The 20,497-nt window shown below is 43.2% G+C and overlaps 1 protein-coding gene across 1 annotated transcript; it reads right to left on the bottom strand.

Moving 5' to 3' along the window:
- Positions 1-18,778: 18,778 nt before the first annotated feature.
- Positions 18,779-20,401, bottom strand: MBLAC1 (metallo-beta-lactamase domain containing 1). Its single transcript, XM_052661490.1, has one exon. The coding sequence runs from the start codon at positions 19,870-19,872 to the stop codon at positions 19,081-19,083; it is 792 nt and encodes a 263-aa protein (XP_052517450.1). The 5' UTR covers positions 19,873-20,401; the 3' UTR covers positions 18,779-19,080.
- Between the last annotated feature and the right edge of the window lie 96 nt (positions 20,402-20,497).

Below are 20,497 nucleotides of genomic sequence, written 5' to 3'. Positions count from 1 at the left end.
CTTTTATCACCAGTCACATCCACAGCTGGGTATTGTTTTTGCTTTGGCTCCATCCCTTCATTCTTTCTGGAGTTATTTTTCCACTGATCTCCAGTAGCATATTGGGCGTCTCCTGACCCAGGGAGTTCCCCTTTCAATATCCATTCATTTTGCCTTTTCATACTGTTCATGGGGTTCTCAAGGCAAGAATACTGAAGTGGTTTTCCATTCCCTTCTCCAGTGGACCACATTCTGTCAGACCTCTCCACCATGACCCTCCCGTCTTGGGTGGCCCCACACGGCATGGCTTAGTTTCATTGAGTTAGACAAGGCTGTGGTCAATGTGATCAGACTGGCTAGTTTTCTGTGATTATGGTTTCAGTGTGTCTGCCCTCTGATACCCTCTCGCAACACCTACCGTCTTACTTGGGTTTCTCTTACCTTGGACGAACGGTATCTCCTCACGGCACTCAATATGTCAGCAAATTTGGAAAACTCAGCAGTGGCCCCAGGACTGGAAAATGTCAGTTTTCATTCCAATCTCAAAGAAAGGCAATGCCAAAGAATGTTCAAACTACTGCACAATTGCACTCATCTCACACGCTAGTAAAGTAATGCTCAACATTCTCCAAGCCAGGCTTTAGCAGTACATGAACTGTGAACTTCCAGATGTTCAAGCTGGTTTTAGAAAAGGCAGAGGAACCAGAGATCAAATTGCCAACATCCGCTGGATCATGGAAGAAGCAAGAGAGTTCCAGAAAAACATCTATTTCTGCTTTATTGACTATGCCAAAGCCCTTGACTCTGTGGATCACAATAAACTGTGGAAAATTCTGAAAGAGATGGGAATACCAGACCACCTGACCTGCCTCTTGAGAAACTTATATGCAGGTCAGGAAGCAACAGTTAGAACTGGACATGGAACAACAGACTGGTTCCAAATAGGAAAAGGAGTACATCAAGGCGGTATATTGTCACCCTGCTTAGTTAACTTATATGCAGAGTACATCATGAGAAACACTGGGCTGGAAGAAGCACAAGCTGGAATCAAGATTGCCGGGGGAAATATCCATAACCTCAGATATGCAGATGATACCACCCTTATGGCAGAAAGTGAAGAGGAACTAAAAAGCCTCTTGATGAAAGTGAAAGAGGAGAGTGAAAAAGTTGGCTTAAAGCTCAACATTCAGAAAACAAAGATCATGACATCTGATCCAATCACTTCATGGGAAATACATGGGGAAATAGTGGAAACAGTGTCAGACTTTATTTTTTTAGGCTCCAAAATGACTGCAGATGGTGATTGCAGCCATGAAATTAAAAGACGCTTACTCCTTGGAAGGAAAGTTATGACCAACCTAGATAGCATATTAAAAAGCAGAGATATTACTTTGCCAGCAAAGGTCTGTCTAGTCAAGGCTATGGTTTTTCCAGTGGTCATGTATGGATGTGAGAGTTGGACTGTGAAGAAAGCTGAGCCCTGAAGAATTGATGCTTTTGAACTGCGGTGTTGGAGAAGACTCTTAAGAGTCCCTTGGACTGCAAGGAGATCCAACCAGTCCATTCTGAAGGAGATCAGTCCTAGGTGATATCCTAGGAAGGAGTGATGCTAAAGCTGAAACTCCAATACTTTGGCCACCTCATGCGAAGAGTTGACTCATTGGAAAAGACCCTGATGCTGGGAGGGATTGGGGACAGGAAGAGAAGGGGACGACAGAAGATGAGATGGCTGGATGGCATTGCCGACTCGATGGACATGAGTTTGAGTGAACTCCAGGAGTTGGTGATGGACAGGGATGCCTGGCGTGCAGTGATTCATCAGGTCGCAAAGAGTCGGACATGACTGATCGACTGAACTGAACTGAACTGAACTGAATAGATAGCTCACACCCAGATCCCTCCCCTAGTACTTCTGTTTAGTGACTGCCTCAGGCCAGAGATAAATAAATCCCCAAACACTGGTAATCAGTCTGGAACTCAAGGTCTGTCCCCCTAATCTAACCCTTCTGCTTTTCTTAGGATAATAACTATGGTGTGCTTTTCGTGCATCGCCTCATTTCAGCATCATCAACCACTCTATATGGCACTGGATGTACAATCTGAGACAGGATAAGAATCAGAATGGTCACAGTGCTTTTCCCAAGGCCATGTTGCTAGTAAGTGGCTGAGGCAGGATGTGAACTCAGATCTGCCCTCTCGATGTCCTTCTCCCAGGACTCAGGCGTCATCTCCTTCCCAGATCCCTATACTGACAGGTCTCCCACCAGAAGGCACCATGTGCCCCAGTGACATGGAGAAGCAGAGAAAAAAGCCAAAACTGAGCAAGTGGTTAGAGATGAACCAAACCACATTAACTAGTAACCTGGTTTATTAATATATAAGCTGCACAACTCTAGCTTTAGCCAAGTAACCTCACAGCCAGTGAACAATCCCATCAATAGACTACTTCATCCAGAAAATTAGAATACACATTTTTTTCCCCATGGTCACATAGAACATTCACCAAGATATACCACATTCTGGGTCACAAAATACATCCAAATAAATTTAAAAGGATAGAAATCATGCAGTGTCTGTTCTCAGACTGCAATGGAATTAAACTAGAAGTTTCAGTAATGGAAAGATAACTGGACAATCCAAAATACATGTAGATTAAACAGCATGCTTCTTAATTCATATAGATCAAAGAAGAAATCTCAAGATAAATTTTAAAATATTTTTAATTAAATAAAAGTGAAAGGACAACTTGTCAAAATTATCAGATGGAACAAAAGTAGTGCTTAGAAGGAAATTCATGGCACTGAATATGTTTATTAGAAAAGGAGAAAGATATAAATGAAGATATAAATGAATCTAAGATTCATTAGGAATCAGGAAATTTGAACTGAACTGAATTTCCTAAAATTCAATCTTAGGAAACTAGAAGAAGAAGGGTAATTTAATTCAAAGTAAACAGAAGAAAAGAATGGTAAGTATTAGAGCAGAAATGAATGAAATCAAAAATAGAAAATCAATAGAGAAAACAAAACCAAAAGATCAATAAAATTGACAAGACTCTAGGCAGACTACTAAGAAAAAAATTAAGAAAAAAGGAAATTACTAAAAATCACTAATATTAGAAGTAAAAGAGTGGATATCACTACAGATCACATAGACATTAAAAGGATAATAAAGGAAACTCTATCTCCACAAATTTGTTAACCTAGATGAAATGGACAAATTCCTTGAAATACACAATCTGCCAAAACTCCAATAAGAAAAAAATAGACAATCTGAATAGGCCTAAATCTATTAAAGAAATTGACTTGACAATTAGTTACCTTTCAAAACAGAAAACACCAAGTCCAGATGGGTTCACTGGTAAATTTTTACCAAACATTTAAGTAAGGAATTATGTCAATTTTCTACAATCTTTTTCAGAGGATAGAAGCAGAGAAAATATTCCCTAACTCATTCTATGAGACCAGCATTTCCTAAATACCAAAATAGACAAAGACATTACAAGAAAACTACAGGCCTCATGAACAGACATGCATCTGACCAAATCTCACACCCATTCATGATTTAAAAAAAAAAAAAAAAAAAAGCCTCTAAGTAAACTAGAAACAGAATGGAACTTTCTCAATGTGACAAAGAATATCTACCAAAAAACCAATACCTAACATTATACTTGCACTTCCCTGATGGATCAGCAGTAAAGAATTCACAGGAGATGTGAGTTTGATCCCTGGGTCAAGAAAATCTCCTGGAGAAGGAAATGACAACCTATGCCAGTATTCTTGCCTGGGACATCCCATGGACAGAGAAACCTGGTGGGCTACAGTCCATGCCATCACAAAAGAGTTGGACATGACTCAGCAACCAAACAACAACAACAGCATCATACTTACTGGAGAGAAACTTGAATCTTTCCCACCAAGATCAGGTACAAGGCAAGGATGTCCCCTCTGTTTCCACACTGTGAAATAGAAGTCCTTGATAAGGCAATATGGTAAGAGAAGGAAACAAAGGTTTTCAGACTGGGAAGGATGACAAAACTGTCTTTGCTTGCACATGACATGATTATCTATGTAGAAAATCTGAAGACTTGACAAAACAAACATAAAAATCCTAAAACTAATAAATGACTGTAGCAAGGTTACAAGTTATACTTTTAACATAAAGTCAATTGCTTTCTTATATACTAACAATGAAAAAACAGAATTTAGAAAAAAACAAAAACATTATCACTGACACTAGCAACCCCCCAAATTAAATACTTAGGTATAAATCTAACAGCATATATACAAGAGCTTTATGAGAAAAATTACAAAACTCTGATGAAGTCAAATAAATAAATAAATGGAGAAATATTTCATGTTCATGGACAGGAAGAATCAATGTTGCCAATATGTCAGTTCTTCCCAACTTGTTCTACAGATTCAATGCAACCAATCAAAATCCAAGAAAGTTACTTTATAGACATTGACAAACTTACTCTACAGTTTATGTGACACAGAGAACAGACTTGTGGACACAGTGAGGGAAAAAGAAGGGGGGACAAATTGAGAGAGTAGCATTGAAAAAGACACATTACCATCTGTAAATCAGGTAACTAGTGGGAAGTTGCTATGTAACGCAGGGATTTCAATCCAATGCTCTGTGACAACCTAGAGTGATAGGATGGGGTGGGGGTAGGAGGGAGGTTCCAGAGGGAAGAGACATATGTACACTTATGGCTGATTCGTGTTGTATGGTAGAAACCAACATACATTGTAAAGCAATTATCCTCCAATTAAAAATTAAAAAAATAAATAAAGCTTATATGGAGAGGCAAAAGACCCAGAATAACCAACAATACTGAAGGAGAAGAACAAAGCTGGAGGACTGACCCTACCCATCTTCAAGATGTATAATGAAGATGGTGTGGCATTGGTGAGAGAACTGACAAATAGGTCAATGGAACAGAATGGAGAACCCAGAAATAGATCCCCATAAATACAGTCTGATCTTTAACAAAGAAGCAAAGGAAATACAATGGAGCAAAGATAGTTTCTTCAACAAATAGCACTGAAACAACCAGACAGTCTCAGGAAAAAAAAAAAAAAGACTCTAGACACAGATCTTACATTTTCCACAAAAATTAACTCAGAATGCATTATACATAAATGTAAAATTCCTAGAAGATAACTAGGAAAAAATCTGACTATTTTGGGTATGAAAAGTGAAAGAGTTAGTCACTCAGTCATGTCTGACTCTTTGCAACCCCATGGACTGTAGCCCACCAGGCTCCTCTGTCCTTGGAATTTTCCAGGCAGAAATTTGGGGGTGGGTAGCCGTTCCCTTCTCCAGGGGATCTTCCTGACCCAGGGATCAAACCCAGGTCTCTCTTTACTGTCTGAGCTACCAGGGAAGCCCACTTCAAGTACGGTGAATTGTTTTTAAACACTATCAAAGACATGATCCGTGAAAGAAATAATACATAAGCTGGAGTTCATTAAAATTAAAAACTTCTGAATAGTTCAGTGGTAAAGAATCTGCCTGCCAATGCAGGAGACACAGGTTCAATCCCTGGTCTGGGAAGATCCTACAGGTCTCAGAGCAACTAAGCCTGTGCACAACTACTGAGCCTGTGTTCTAGAGTTGAAACTACTGAGCTCAACTACTACTAATACTGTCACAACTACTGCAACCCACACACTCTAGAGCTCACGCTCTGCACAAGAGAAGCCACCTCAATGAGAAGCCCATGACCTGCAAGTAAAGAGTAGCCCCTGCTTGCTGCAACTAGAGAAAATGCCTGCACAGGAATGAAAACTCAGCACAATAAAAAAGAAATCAAAATTATTTTTTAAAAATTAAAAACTTCTGTTCTGCACAACATAATGATAAGGAAATTATTAACAGAAAATAAGTCACAGACTGGGGTAAATATTTGCAAAAGACATATCCTGATAAAGCAACTTTTATCCAAAGTATATGAAGAACTCATAATTCAACAATAAGAAAACAATCCAGATTTTCCTGGTGGTCCAGTGGTTAAGACTCCGTGCTTCCACTGCAGAGGGTATAGATTCAATCCCTGGTCAGGGAACTAACATCCCACATGCCACGCAAAAGCAATCATTTTTAAAATGGGCCAAATACCTAAATAGACACCTCACCAAAGAAGATATATAGATGGCAAATAAGTATATGAAATTATGTTCTGCGTCATATGTTACCAGGGAAATGCAAATTCGAACAACATTTGACACCACTACACATCTATTAGCGACTTCCCTGGTGGCTTAGATGGTAAAGCGTCTGTCTACAATGCAGGAGACCTGGGTTCGATCCCTGGGTTGGGAAGATCCCCTGGAGAAGGAAATGGCAATCCACTCCAGTACTATTGCCTGGGAAATCTCATGGACAGAGGAGCCTGGTAGGCTACAGTCCATGGGGTCGCAAAGAGTCGGACACAACTGAGCAACTTCACACATCTATTAGAACGGCCAAAATTCCAAACACTGACAGTACCAAATGCTGGCAAGGATGTGAAGCAACAGGAACTTTTTCTCACATTGCTGGTGGGAATAAAAATATACAGCCACTTGGGAAGACAGTTTGGTGGGTCTTACAAGTCTAAATATACTCTTATCATAAGATCCAATTATTGCACTCCTTGGTATTTATTCAAAGGAGTTGAAAACTTAGGATGACATAAAAACCTGCACACTGATGTTTATAGTAGCTTTATTCATAACTGCTCAAACTTGGGAAGTAAACAAGAAGTCTTTCAGAAAGTAAATGGGTAAATAAGCTGTGGTACATCCAGACAATGGACTATTATTCCACAGCTTAAAAAAGTTATCAAGCCATGAAAAACCATGAGAGAACCTTAAAGGTATATTGCAAAGTGAAAGAAGCCAATCCGAGGCAGCTGTATACTACTGATTTCAACTTTATGACATTCTGGAAAGGGCAAAAACTAATGGAGATAATAAAAAGATCACAGGCTGCTTGGGACAGGGGTGGTGGTGGGCAGAGATGAATAGACAGAGCACAGAGGATTTTTCAGTTCAGTTCAGTTCAGTCACTCAGTCGTGTCCGACTCTTTGTGACCCCATGAATTGCAGCACACCAGGCCTCCCTGTCCATCACCAACTCCCGGAGTTCACTCAGACTCACGTCCATCGAGTCAGCGATGCCATCCAGCCATGTCATCCTCTGTCATCCCCTTCTCCTCCTGCCTCCAATCCCTTGCAGCATCAGAGTCTTTTCCAATGAGTCAACTCTTTGCATGAGGTGGCCAAAGTACTGGAGTTTCAGCTTTAGCATCATTCCTTCCAAAGAGGATTTTTAGGGCAGTTCAAATACTCTCAGTTCAGTTCAATTCAGTCGCTCAGTCATATCCAACTCTTTGCGACCCCATGAATTGCAGCATGCCAGGTGATGGACAGGCATCCCTGTCCATCATCAACTCCATATGGTGTTATAATGATGGATGTGTATCCTTATACATTTGTCCAAATTCATAGAATGCACACCACCAAGGTTGAACCTTAGGGTAAATCACAGTCGTTGGATGATTATGATGGTCAATACTGGTTTGATGAAAAATGTACCATCCTGGTGAGCAACATTGTTAAAGGGCACTGCTATGCCTGTGTGGGTGCAGGGGGTATATGGGAAATCACTGTACCTCTCTCTCAACATTATTGTCAACTGAAAACTGTTCTTTTAAAAAACTATCATAGAAATGTTATTAAAGAGTAATATTTGATGATATAAAGTTTTCTTTAAAAAGATCAGTAAGGAAGGACTTCCCTGGTGGTACAGTGGCTAAGATTCTCCCAATGCTGAGGGCCTGGGTTTGATCCCTGATTAAGGAACTAGATCCCCCATGAAGCAACTGAGACTTCACATGCCACAACTTGTCGGGAGCCGCGTTAGGCATTACTGACAAAATGGAGGCACGGCCCCCAACCCCCTCTCCTTGTCCCACAGGCACAGACCCGGGATGAAGGAGTTAGCTCTTGTGATTCTGACTTGTTTCTTCCTTTCTTTGGTTGAGTTGGCTGGAAAGAATGTTAAGGTGCTTATTGTTTTTGAGAGGAGCATGAGAAAGCACAAAGCCTTCTGTAGTTGTGCCCAGAAAATAATCCATAAAGTTAACCACTGACATTTGTTAAGGATCTTTACAAAGAATGTTCCAGGATGAGCATGTAGGCCACAGCTTGAGGCCATGGGAAGGATTGTTATCTAAGATCTGTTTGTGAGGGGAATGTTTATGGCAAAACAAGTTTGCTGAGCTTAGGGTTTAGGAATAATTAAGAATAGCTAGAAGCCTTTTTAGGAGATAGTGATCTTAAGATGCTAGGGGCAAACAGGATTTTAGAAAGATAAGAAATAAACTGAGGAATGTAGCATGAGTTACAATGTAATCACAAGTTAAGTATAGGACACATAAGAGGAAGTAGATAATAGATAGTAAAGCCGATTCTGAGAGAATTGCTGAAGCAGGAACTCTGTTTATAGGGCAACAGTGATTTCTGGAGACAATAAATCTCGGTAGGGGAAACTAAAAATGTCAAACATCTGACCTAACGCTTTTGTCAAAGTATAAAAGAAAACCTGAAGCTTGAAATAAACATGTAGTCCCGTACTTTGAGTCAGAGGCTACATCACCCCCACCGACACCGCTCACCCCTTCAGGCTGATTCCCTGGCTGCTGGAGCTGGACTCCGGCAACAACTAAAGATCCCACAACCAGCAATGAAGATTAAAGATCCTGCATGCTGCAACTAAGACCCAGCACAGCCAAATAAATAAACATATATTAAAAATAAAAGATCAGTAAGGGAATTTCTTTGTGGTCCAGTGGTTAGAATTCTGAGCTTTCACCCCAGGGGACATGGATTGAGGAACTCAGAGCCCTGAAGCCACAGAGTGTGGCCAAAAAAAAAGATAAGATTGGTAAAATTTTTAAGTCTGATAAATAGCACTGCTTTTTTAAAAAGATATTCTTAGTGTGTATTGAAGTATACACTACAAAGGCATAGTACTCTAAACACTCTACGTGTGGTATATATGTAAGTACATGAAGTATATATGTACTGAAACATGTCCAGATTAATAAAATGTTTGGAATTTTCTTCAAAATAACAAATGCTTCCAGACAAAATCTATGCTTCTCAATAACATCTGATGTCTGGAATTTGCTTTAAAATATTATGAGGGGGAGGTATAAATCAGGAATTTGGGATTAACATATACATACTACTATGTATAAAACAGATGACCATCAAGGACTTCCTGTATAGCACAGGAAACTATACTCAATATTTTATAATAACTTATACGGAAAAATAATCTGAAAAAGTGTTGGGAGCTGCGTTAGGCATTACTGACAAAATGGAGGCATGGCCCCAGCCCCTTCTCCTCATTCCGTGGCACGGACCCAGGATGAAGGAGTTAGGCCTTATAATTCTACTTGTTGTTTCCTCTCCTCCACTGAGTTGACTGAAAAGGAATATTCAGTTCAGTTCAGTTCAGTCGCTCAGTCGTGTCCAACTCTTTGCGACCCCATGAATCACAGCACGCCAGGCCTCCCTGTCCATCACCAACTCCCAGAGTTCACTCAGACTCATGTCCATCGAGTCTGTCATGCCATCCAGCCATCTCATCCTCTGTTGTCCCCTTCTCCTCCTGCCCCTAGTCCCTCCCAGCATCAGAGTCTTTTCCAATGAGTCAACTCTTCGCATGAGGTGGCCAAAGTATTGGAGTTTCAGCTTTAGCATCATTCCTTCCAAAGAAATCCCAGGGCTGATCTTCAGAATGGACTGGTTGGATCTCCTTGCAGTCCAAGGGACTCTCAAGAGTCTTCTCCAACACCACAGTTCAAAAGCGTCAATTCTTTGGCGCTCAGCCTTCTTCACAGTCCAACTCTCACATGACCACAGGAAAAACCATAGCCTTGACTAGACGGACCTTAGTCAGCAAAGTAATGTCTCTGCTTTTGAATATGCTATCTAGGTTGGTCATAACTTTCCTTCCAAGGAGTAAGTGTCTTTTAATTTCATGGCTGCAGTCACCATCTGCAGTGATTCTGGAGCCCAAAAAAATAAAGTCTGACACTGTTTCCCCATCTATTTCCCATGAAGTGATGGGACTAGATGCCATGATCTTAGTTTTCTGAATGTTGAGCTTTCAGCCAACTTTTTCACTCTCCTCTTTCACTTTCATCAAGAAGCTTTTGAGTTCCTCTTCACTTTCTGCCATAAGGGTGGTGTCATCTGCATATCTGAGATTATTGATATTTCTCCCGGCAATCTTGATTCCAGCTTGTGTTTCTTCCAGTCCAGCGTTTCTCATGATGTGCTCTGCATATAAGTTAACTAAGCAGGGTGACAATATACAGCCTTGACGTACTCCTTTTCCTATTTGGAACCAGTCTGTTGTTCCATGTTCAGTTCTAACTGTGCTTCCTGACCTGCATACAGATTTCTCAAGAGGCAGGTCAGGTGGTCTGGTATTCCCATCTCTTTCAGAATTCTCCACAGTTTATTGTGATCCACACAGTCAAAGGAATATTAAGGTGCTTATTGTTCTTGAGAGGAGCATGAGAAGGCACAAAGCCTTCTGCAGCTGTGCTCAGAGAATAATTCATAAAGTTAATCATTGACATTTGTTCAAAGACTTTTACCAAAGAATGTTCCAGGATGAGCACATAGGCCGTAGCTTGAGGCCATAGGAGGGATTGCTATCTGAAGCCTAGTTGTGAGGAAAATGTTTATGGCAAAGAAGTTTACGGAATTTAGGGCTTAGAAATAATTAAAATAGTTAGAAGTTGAAGATTTAAAGAATGTTGTAATGTTAGCACATTTTACTATAGCTTATAGATGTTAGGAATTTTAGAGATACTATAGCTAGAAGACTTTTTAAGAGATAGTGAACGCAGGATGTTAGGGGCAAACAGGATTTAGAAAGACAAGAAATAAACTGAGCAATGTAGCATGAGTTACAATGTAATCACAAGTTAACTATAGGACACTAAGAGGAAGTAGATAATAGATGGTAAAGCTGATTCCAAGAGAATCGCTGAAGCAGGAACTCTGAAGAGCAACAGTGATTTATGGGGATAATAAATCTGGGTGAGTGGGGACTGAAAATGTCAAACCTCTGACCTAATGTTTTTGTAAAAGTATAAAAGAGAATCTTAAACTTGAAATAAGTAGGCAGTCCAAGAAAACTGAGAGGCTGCCTCATTTTTCTCGCTGACACCGTTCATCTCTTCAGGTTGAATCCCTGGTGGCTGGAGCTGGACTCCAGCAAAAAAGAACAGACATAGATATATGCATAACTGATCACTTTGCTGCACACCTGAAACTAACACAATGTTTGGTTTACAAGAGACCCACATGAAGCATAAGAATACAGAGAGCCTGGAGTGAAAGAAAGAAAAAATATGTCAGGCAAATTGTAACCAAAGAAATCTGGCTTAACTACAGATGTATAAGGAAAAAAAAAAAAAAAACCAGACTTTAAGAAAAAGGAAATTTCTAGGAATCGTGAGTTTACTGTGTAACAGTAAAGATTAATTTACTGAAGATATATTAAAATTCTAAATGAGAATGCATTTAAGTGACTTCCCTGGGGGTCCAGTGGCTAAGACTCCATGCACCCAATGCAGGAGGCCCAGGTTCAATCCCTGGTCAGGGAACTAGATTCCACATGCTGCAACTAAGATTCCGCATGTCAAAACTAGAGATCAAAGATCCCGAGTGCCACAACTAAGACTTGGCACAGCCAAATAAATATTTTTTGAAAAAGCTATTTTAAACAGAAATACATCAATGATTATCAGGGGGAGGGCAGTACAAAGGATCATGAGGCAAGTTCTGGGGATCATGTAAATGTTTTATATCTTGAGTGCATTTGTGGTTATGCAACTACATGTCTATCAAAATGTACACTTATGATACTAAAGAGTAAATTTGATTGTATGTAAATTATGCCTCAATAAATCCACATATTAAGACAAAAAATTAATATCTTTAAATGCACTGATTATTATTAAAGGAATTCTCAGAGAGCAAAACTAAATGAAGCTAGAAACTCGGAGAGTGATACACTGGAGACCGCTTTCCCTTTGAGAGTATTTGCCAAGCTCAAGGAGTCTGAGAGTCGGTGTTCAGAAAACTAAAAGCAGGCAACAAACCCCCAAGGTCTTTGACAATGGGGTGAATCTAACAGGCAATTGTCCACTTGGCATAAAGCCAGAGTCTCAAATTTCTACATCCTCATACTGTGTGAACTGGAGACCACCACCCCACACTCAAACAGAGGATTTAAAGAATTTGACTGTCTTGGACCATGATCCAGAGCGAATAGAGAAAATTCTGGATAATTTACACCCTCAAGATAGCCCTCAGGGAGATGTGCAGCCAAAACTCACAAAACCAGAGTGGGCTGAAAAATCTCAAGCTGTGTTAATTTAACATGCTGTAGGATGTTATTAGCCTAAATTTTTGGCAAAAGCAAGAATTTTCTTTGGAGAAACCCATGATTGGGTGAGATTCTTCTACACTAATTTGGTAACCTCTGAATTCAACACTAAACTAATAGAAAATCCAATACCAGATTAATGAGCAAGGGATCTTATTTGAGTCATATTTAAGTCAACCATAAGATGCTGCTAGTAATAGGGGTAAGTAAAACCCAGAGCCACACATGCTTATGACTTAGATCTATTATCTGTTCTTCATATTCTTTGCGGCCTTCCAGCCCGCTTTCCCTTTTGTTACTTTTGGCTGCTTTCCAGTTTTGTCTTTTCATTTTTTGCTCTTGTTAGCAGCTTTGATTTGAATTTGCCATTCTAACATTAACTGCTTTAAAAAAATTTTTCCCTAGGTTTACTGAGGTATAACTGACAAAAACTGTAAATATTTAGGTTGTACAGTGTGATTTTTTTAAGGTGCACAACACAATGGTTTAATATAGGTTGCTGCTGCTAAGTCGCTTCAGTCGTGTCCGACTCTGTGCGACCCCAGAGACAGCCCCCCATCAGGCTCCCCTGTTCCCGGGATTCTCCAGGTAAGAACACTGGAGTGGGTTGCCATTTCCTTCTCCAATGCATGAAAAGTGAAAGGTGAAAGTGAAGTCACTCAGTCAAGTCCAACTCAGCGATCCCATGGACTGCAGCCTACCAGGCTCCTCCATCCATGGGATTTTCCAGGCAAGAGTACTGGAGTGGGGTGCCATTGTGAAATGATTACCACAGTTAAGCTAATCAACACATTCATCACCTCTCATAGTCACCTTTTCCCAATATCAGTACACACCGACTCTCTTTTCTCCACAATCTCACCATCGCCTGTTATCTCTTATCATTTTGATTGCAGCCATCCTAACAGGTATAAAGTGATGTATCATTGTGGTCCTGATTTGCATTTCCCTGATGATTAGGAATATTAAACACATTTTCATATTCCTGTTGGCCATTTGCATGTCTTCTCTGGGAAAACATCTATTCATGTCCTTTGCCAATATTTAAATTGAGGTGTTTCTTTGTCATTGAGTCATATGAATTCCTTATAGATTTTAGGTATTAACCGATTATCAGTATATAGTTAATAAATATTTTCTCCCATTCTGTAGGTTACCTTTTCATTTTGTTTCCTTTGCTGTGAAGATGCTTTTAGCTTGAGGTAGTCCCATTTGTTTTTGCTTTTCTTGCCTTGGCTTATGGTGAAATACCCAGAAAATCACAACCAAGACCAATGTCAAAGGAGTTTTCCCTGTTTTCTTCTATGAGTCTATTGTTTCAGATCTTACATTTAAGTCTGCAATCTGTTCCAAGTTAACTTTTCTGTATGCTATAAGGCAGGCGTCCTCAGCCTCTGGTATCTAATGCCTGATGACCTGAGGTAGAACCGATGTAATAATAATAGAAGTAAAATGCACAATAAATGTAATGCATTTGAATCATCCCCAAACCATCCCCTACTCCACACCACCACCGGCCACAGAAAAATTGTCTTCCACAAAACTGGTCCCTGGTACCAAAAAAGGTTGGGGACCGCTGGTATAGGGGTCTAATTTGTTCACACGTGGATATCCAATTTTCCTAACACTATATGGTAATTCACAAAATTGAATACTACACATGTGAAAATGAGTGAATAATAGCTATCCACAATAAATAATAATTCTCAGGATAATAATGAGTGAATATGATTTCATTTTATATAAAGTTTAAAAACATGCAAAAACAACCCATGTAAATGCAAATATATATGGTAATATTACAAAAAAATATCATCTAAATGATAAACACTCATTTCAAGGTAGTGATTTCCTCTGAGGGGCCGGAAAAGGACGGAATTGGAGAAAAACATAAAGAAGACTTTAGAGTAATTATAATGTATTTTTCTTCATCTGGGTGGTGAAGACAGGTGTTTGTTGCATTATTGTTCTCTGTTAACTTTCGAGATATTCTTGTAATTACTTTTTAACCAAGAAAAACCTTTTCTAGACTATTTAGGTACATGAGGAGAAAGAGGAGCCCACAAAGGAGGCTGACAAAGAGTGGGCAGTGAGGTAAGTGGAGAACACCGTGGGGTCCAGGAAGCCAAGGGCGCACGCAAGTTTCAAGAAGGAATGTCAAGTGCTGCCGGTGGTCAAGTAAAACAAGCACTAAGTGAACTCTGGATTTGGTAATTATGATGTTCATAAGTAGCACTATCCAGAGCCCTTTCAGTGGTGTGCTCAGGGTAGGAGCCAGTCTGAACAGGGCGATAAACAAAAACTGATGAAGAGGAATCAGCAAGGATATGAAGTGTCTGGTGGGGTAGGGAGGGATCACTCTTCTTCTGGAGGTGAGCCTGGGTGCAGATGCGGTTTTCTGATAAGGTGGCTTGAAGCAGAGACAGCAGGGACAATGGTCTTTGCTTTCTCTGTGAAGCAAGTGCTGCCCCCTTCTGGAAGTGAGGACAGAATGATGTAGTGTGACTGACAGCTGCTTTGCACAATCAGTTCAGTTCAACTGTCGCGCAGTCGTGTCCAACTCTTTGCGACCCCATGAACCGCAGCACGCCAGGCCTCCCTGTCCATCACCAACTCCCGGAGTTTACTCAAGCTCATGTCCATTGAGTCGGTGATGCCATCCAACCATCTCATCCTCTGTTGTCCCCTTCTCCTCCCACCTTCAATCTTTCCCAGCATCAGGATCTTTTCAAATGAGTCAGTTCCTCCTATCAGGTGGCCAGAGTATTGGAGTTTCAGCTTCAGCATCAGTCCTGGGAGAAGGCATAAAGGATTGCCTTTATTAATAAGAATGTATATAACAAAACACAGGGATTCTCTGGCGGTCCAGTGATTAAGATGGCAATTTCATTGTTGGAGCTCAGGTTTGATCCCTGGTTGGGGAATTAAGATCTCACAAGCCACATGACACAGCCAAAGGGGGGTGGGTGGGAAACAAACAAACAGAAACAGACTCACAGATATAGAGACCAAAGTAATGGTTATCAGTGAGGGAGGTGAAGGGGGAAGGGAAAAATAGGGGTATGGGGTTAAGAGAACCAAACTACAATAAGCAACAAGGATATACTGCACAGCACAGATGAATACAGCCATTCTAATAACCTTAAATGGAGTACAACTTATAAAAATATTGAATCATTATGTTGTATACCTGAAACTAATATATTATAAATTAACTATTCAACTTTAAAACTTAAAAAATAAAAATAGAACTAGAATAACCACACACACACACCCTCAAAAGGGGAACTTGCTATCACCAACTAACCTATTGTGATACATTGTAACAGAAAAAAGGGCCACAAATTCCTTACAGCTGCTTCTATCAAGATGGAGAGACTATTTCCTCATGCCTGAATCTGGACTGGCCTTATGACATGCTTTGTTTGGTCAACGGAATGTGATGTAAGTGATGTACAATTTCTCAGCCTAGACCTCATGTGGCCTTGCAGCTTCTGCTCCCAAGGGACACAACAAGGAGAGGACATTTCCAGAAATAATGACCAACACCAGGTATTAACTAAATGAGGAGATGACAGAGGATGAGATGGCTGGATGGCATCACTGACTCGATGGACATGAGTTTGAGTGAACTTCGGGAGTTGGTGATGGAAAGGGAGGCCTAGCATGCTGCAATTCACGGGGTCGCAAAGAGTCAGACACGACTGTGCGACTAAACTGAACTGAACTGAAGTGAACAATACAGAGAAAGTATTGCTAGAGTTTAAGATAAGGTTGGCAAATTCAGGGGAGGTTTTCTGCAGGAGATGAAAAAGCTGAGCCTGGGTGTCTGCAATTGATGGGTGTTTGAGATTGGCGCAAAAGAGCAAGAGGACTGGGGTGGGGGGCGGTGGGTGGGAAGAGAATCAAAGGCCTAGGAGAGGTGGATGTGGGTGTCTGGAAGGCAGCAGGCAGTCAGCCAAACTGGAGCGGAGAGTTGTTCTTGGAGAGAACCAGGCAAGAAAGTTTGGATTATTCTGCAGCCAATGTCTGCCACTGATTTGTGAGCAGAGGCAGTTAATCATATAGGTCAAGTTTTCCTAAGTTTTCACAAAAAAAGTTTGAAAAGAACAGTCACTCTGGGCCCAACCCCCTAATATCTTTAGCACTTTTTCCCTCTACCGTCAGCCCCCTCCCCACACTGTCCTCACTGCCTGTCTCTAAGGGTTCGTTCCATCAGTGTTTGCATCAAGACTCATCTTGTAAACAACTGAAAACACAGGACAGCTTAGGCAGGAAAGGAGTTGATTAGCCCAGGTGACTGATGAGCTAAGCAGCAGATCTGGCTTCCACTGCTCTCACTGTTCACCTAGCTGTTTCTCTTCACTGCCCTCTTCTGCCCCCTACTGTTCAGCTTCATTTTCAATCCTTCTTTGGTGGCCCCAGCAGCAGTGGGCTCCTCCAACAAGGAGGCAAGACGACTCATCCTCCCATGTTAGTCTTGCAGGAAAGAACGGGACTTTTCCCTCCTAGATCCAGCAAAACCACTAAGATTACTAAGATTTAGTAGGTAACCTGTCCATCCTGGAGACAATCAACGTGGCCAAAGGGATGTGTTGCTCTGGGTGACCAGCCCTGAATCAAGGGCAGGATACCTATGCTCTAGAAAATAATTCAAGACTGGAACTTTTACCTGTAAAACTTGAGCACACAGCTCTTAAAAAAACCCATCCCCTCCTTTCTCATCCTCCCATGCAGCCCTGAAGCTAGTGGAATTACATACCGTGCATCAGATGGGTCCTCCAATAGCCATGGACACCACTCAGGGTATAGTGCTGCACTGGTGTGCACACAGCTGGCCCCCAAGTTCCCTCCACATACCAGCACAACTGGTGGCCCGTGAGACTGGGGATTCGGGCTGCTGTGGCTGCACTGCTGGCCCAGGAGCCCCGCACTCTGGTGGTCATCAGACTGGCCAACACAGAACACAAGTCGGTGTACGGCAGCGACTGGAAAGCCCTCCCGGTGAACTGGTCCTTCTGAGCTGCCTTTGTGGACCATGTGGCCTTTGTGGACACCTAAGAAATGACCTCCAGCCTAGCCCTCCCCAACAGCATCCACCCAGGGAGGGTCATCATCCACAATGAGGTGGACTTTCTCCTTTCCTTCCTCTCCCCAGTCTAAACACTTCTGTCCATGTTGGGGCTGTGTTCACAGAGGGCCCTGGGACACAGTTATGAGGAGGACCACAGCCACAACAGGGCTTCTGGAATAAGGGCAGGTGCCATCAGGTTCAGCCACAATGGCTTTCAACCTAGTTGTTGCCCCATTCCAACCCCTTCTCCACTCAGAACAAGAGTGATTATTTTAAAACATAAATGACACTAGGTCAACAACCTGGTCTTGTGTGTCAGTATAAAGCCAAAGCTTTCAATCTCGGTACAAAATCAAAACCTCTCACCATGGTCACCAAGGCCCTGCAAGATGGTGCTGGCCAACTCTGCAGCCTCATTTTTTACTGCTCTTCCTCCATGCTCTGTAACCCAACCCCAGGGTCTTCTTACTGCTCAAGTAAGTCAAGCTTGCCTGTGCCTGGCAATGTCATCTGTGCCTGGAATGCCCCTCTCCCACATGGCCAGCTTTTTCTCATTCAGTTCTCTCATTAGGCACCACCTCCCAGAGGCTTTTCCTGACCATTCTCCCACCCCAGCACTCTATCCCCTTCTCACCCCGCCATTTGTTCAAATCACTAACCAGAACCTGGAATTATTTGGCTTACTACTATTATTGTTTACCTGTGTCCTTGAGTTTGTCTGCTTGCTCACTGCTATATCCCCGAGAGCTGGAGCCATGCTTGAGATATTGCAGGTGTGTTAATAAGCATTCGTTGATCAAATGAATGACAACTTAACGTCACATGACTCCAATGATCTCTCTCTGCCCTGCACCTTCTCACAACAAACTGCCTCCTCTGAGAAACAGGCAATGTATTGCCAAAGTGTCCCCTTGTTGCAGTTGTTTGATTATATCTGCATAATAATCACTATGGATGCTTCACTTTTATGTTATGTGTGTGTGTTCAGTTGTGTCCAACTTGTTGGGACCCATGGACTCTAGCCTGCCAGTCTGCTGTCCACAGAATTTTCCAGGCAAGAATACTGGAGTGGGCTGCCATTTCCTACTCCAGGGGATCTTCCTGACCCAGGGATCCAATCCAAGTCTCCTGCATCCCCTGCACTGGCAGGTGGATTCTTTACCATTGTGCCACCTGAGGCACTCACATTTACATTAGAGCAGTATGATTTTCTTTCCTTTAAAAAAATCTTTTAATTGGAATATATTTGAAGGGCAGTATGGTTTTCAATGCAGTTTCTACGTTTATTTTGGAAGATTCCCAAGAACATTCTCCTATTTTACTACTGACGGCTGAGAGATGACACAGAGCTGAGGAGTCCTTGGTCCTAGTTTGGTCAGAGAAACAATGATACTGGTGCCAGCTGAGGCAAAAGCACTCTGTCCTCACTGGAGAACTGGCCTCCTAGAAGAGGCTACCCATGACTACTTTGACATGTCATCTTGTCTCTTGGACGTTCAGTTCCTCGGTTGAGGGGTGGAAGATGGGATCACTGAAAAGGATCCAGTCAAGACTGGATTTTATCCGTGCACCGTGGGCTCCTCTCCGTCACGAGATCTGGCTGGCTCTGCCTCTGGCGCCGAGGCTTCCTTTATCACCCTAAAGGGGGCTCCGTGACCAGGCACGATCACGTCGGCGGTGCCCAGGACCCGCTTTCGGCTGTGCTTCTGAGCCACTGGGTCTTCGCTCAGCGCCTGCCACGAGCCCTCGTCCCCATCACGTTCAAACACATCGCCCACTACCATGACGGTTCCCAGGGCCGTGCCAGCCACCAGCACGCTCACGTCCCGCTGGCCACCGTGGCCGGGTGTGGCCCACACCTCGAGTCCCGGCCCCAACCGCAAAGGCCGCTCCTCACCCAGTCCGTGGGGGAGGTAACGGCCCCCGGGGAGGCAGAAGTCGTGCGAGACCAGCAGGGCCGCCCCGGGAAACAGCCCCAGGTTCCCGATGTGGTCGGAGTGTCCGTGGGTCCCCACCACCAGAGTCACGTCTCCGGGAGCCACGCCCTGCCCCGCCAGGGCCCCCAGGAGCGCCTCGCGAGCCCAGGGGCCCGCGGTGTCCACGAGGATGGGGCCCCGGGCCGCCTCCTCTAGGGCGGTCTTCGCCTCGTAAGGCTGGGGCTCTCGGTGGCTGGAGGCCGGGCCCCAGGCCCGGGGAAGGACAAGGGTCACGGAGCCGTCGGCTCGCACGGCGTCACCGACCCCCTCGGGCTCCGCGTAGCCTTGCAGCAGAACCACCACAGAGTAGGGGTCGCCGGGCACCAGCAGAGGGGTCTCCCCGGGCAGCGGCTCGGTGCGCACTAGACCGCTCATGGCCCGAGACGGATCAGCTGAGAAGTGGGGCTGTGGGCGACTCCCTTCAGGTTCCCACACTCGCCCGGCCTCCGCCGAATGGTACCTTCCACGTGTCAGTTCCTACCCCCCTCACACGCTTAAATTGGCATCGCCCAATTGAACTTGGGCGCGAGCCCGCCCGTCCCTCAGCGCCTTCGGCCACCGCCCCGCTCGCGTGTGAGGTTCTCAACCGCAACCCCGGGGGTGTCGTAGTTATTTCCTTCTCTCTAACCTGAGCCGCTCTCCATCTCGGACCGAGCTTTAGCGCCTCTCTTAGGACTTGCCTCACTTCGAGGGAAGAAGTGACAGTGGAAAGGCGAGAGGAGTTTGTCTTTTGCGAGCTCCCGTAACCCAAATATGGCGGCGCGGGCGGCGCCGCGCACGGAATTTTATTCCTGCGCGTTTTCAGGCATGCGCAGACCAGCTCTAACGCAGCCGCCAGCCTGAAACCGGCCTCAGCCCGCCGATCCCTGCCAACCTCCTAGGCTGCAAAATTACAAAGCACCATTAACTTCTAACAGGCTGGAGGCAGACGGCCCTCTTCACCGGACACTGCTGTTTATCGGGCAGCTATGATACGTGCACGGCAGTTGTTTGGAATTTG

Source organism: Budorcas taxicolor, chromosome 2 (assembly GCF_023091745.1).
Source record: "Budorcas taxicolor isolate Tak-1 chromosome 2, Takin1.1, whole genome shotgun sequence".
In the NCBI taxonomy this organism is placed as follows: Eukaryota; Metazoa; Chordata; class Mammalia; order Artiodactyla; family Bovidae; genus Budorcas; species Budorcas taxicolor.
The sequence above is the reverse complement of the archived record's forward strand: the minus strand, read 5'-3'. Positions and strand labels throughout refer to the sequence as shown.

Coding starts and splice junctions, on each gene's coding strand:
- MBLAC1 (XM_052661490.1), bottom strand. CDS start 19,872: ATGAGCGGTCTAGTGCGCACCGAGCCGCTGCCCGGGGAGACCCCTCTG.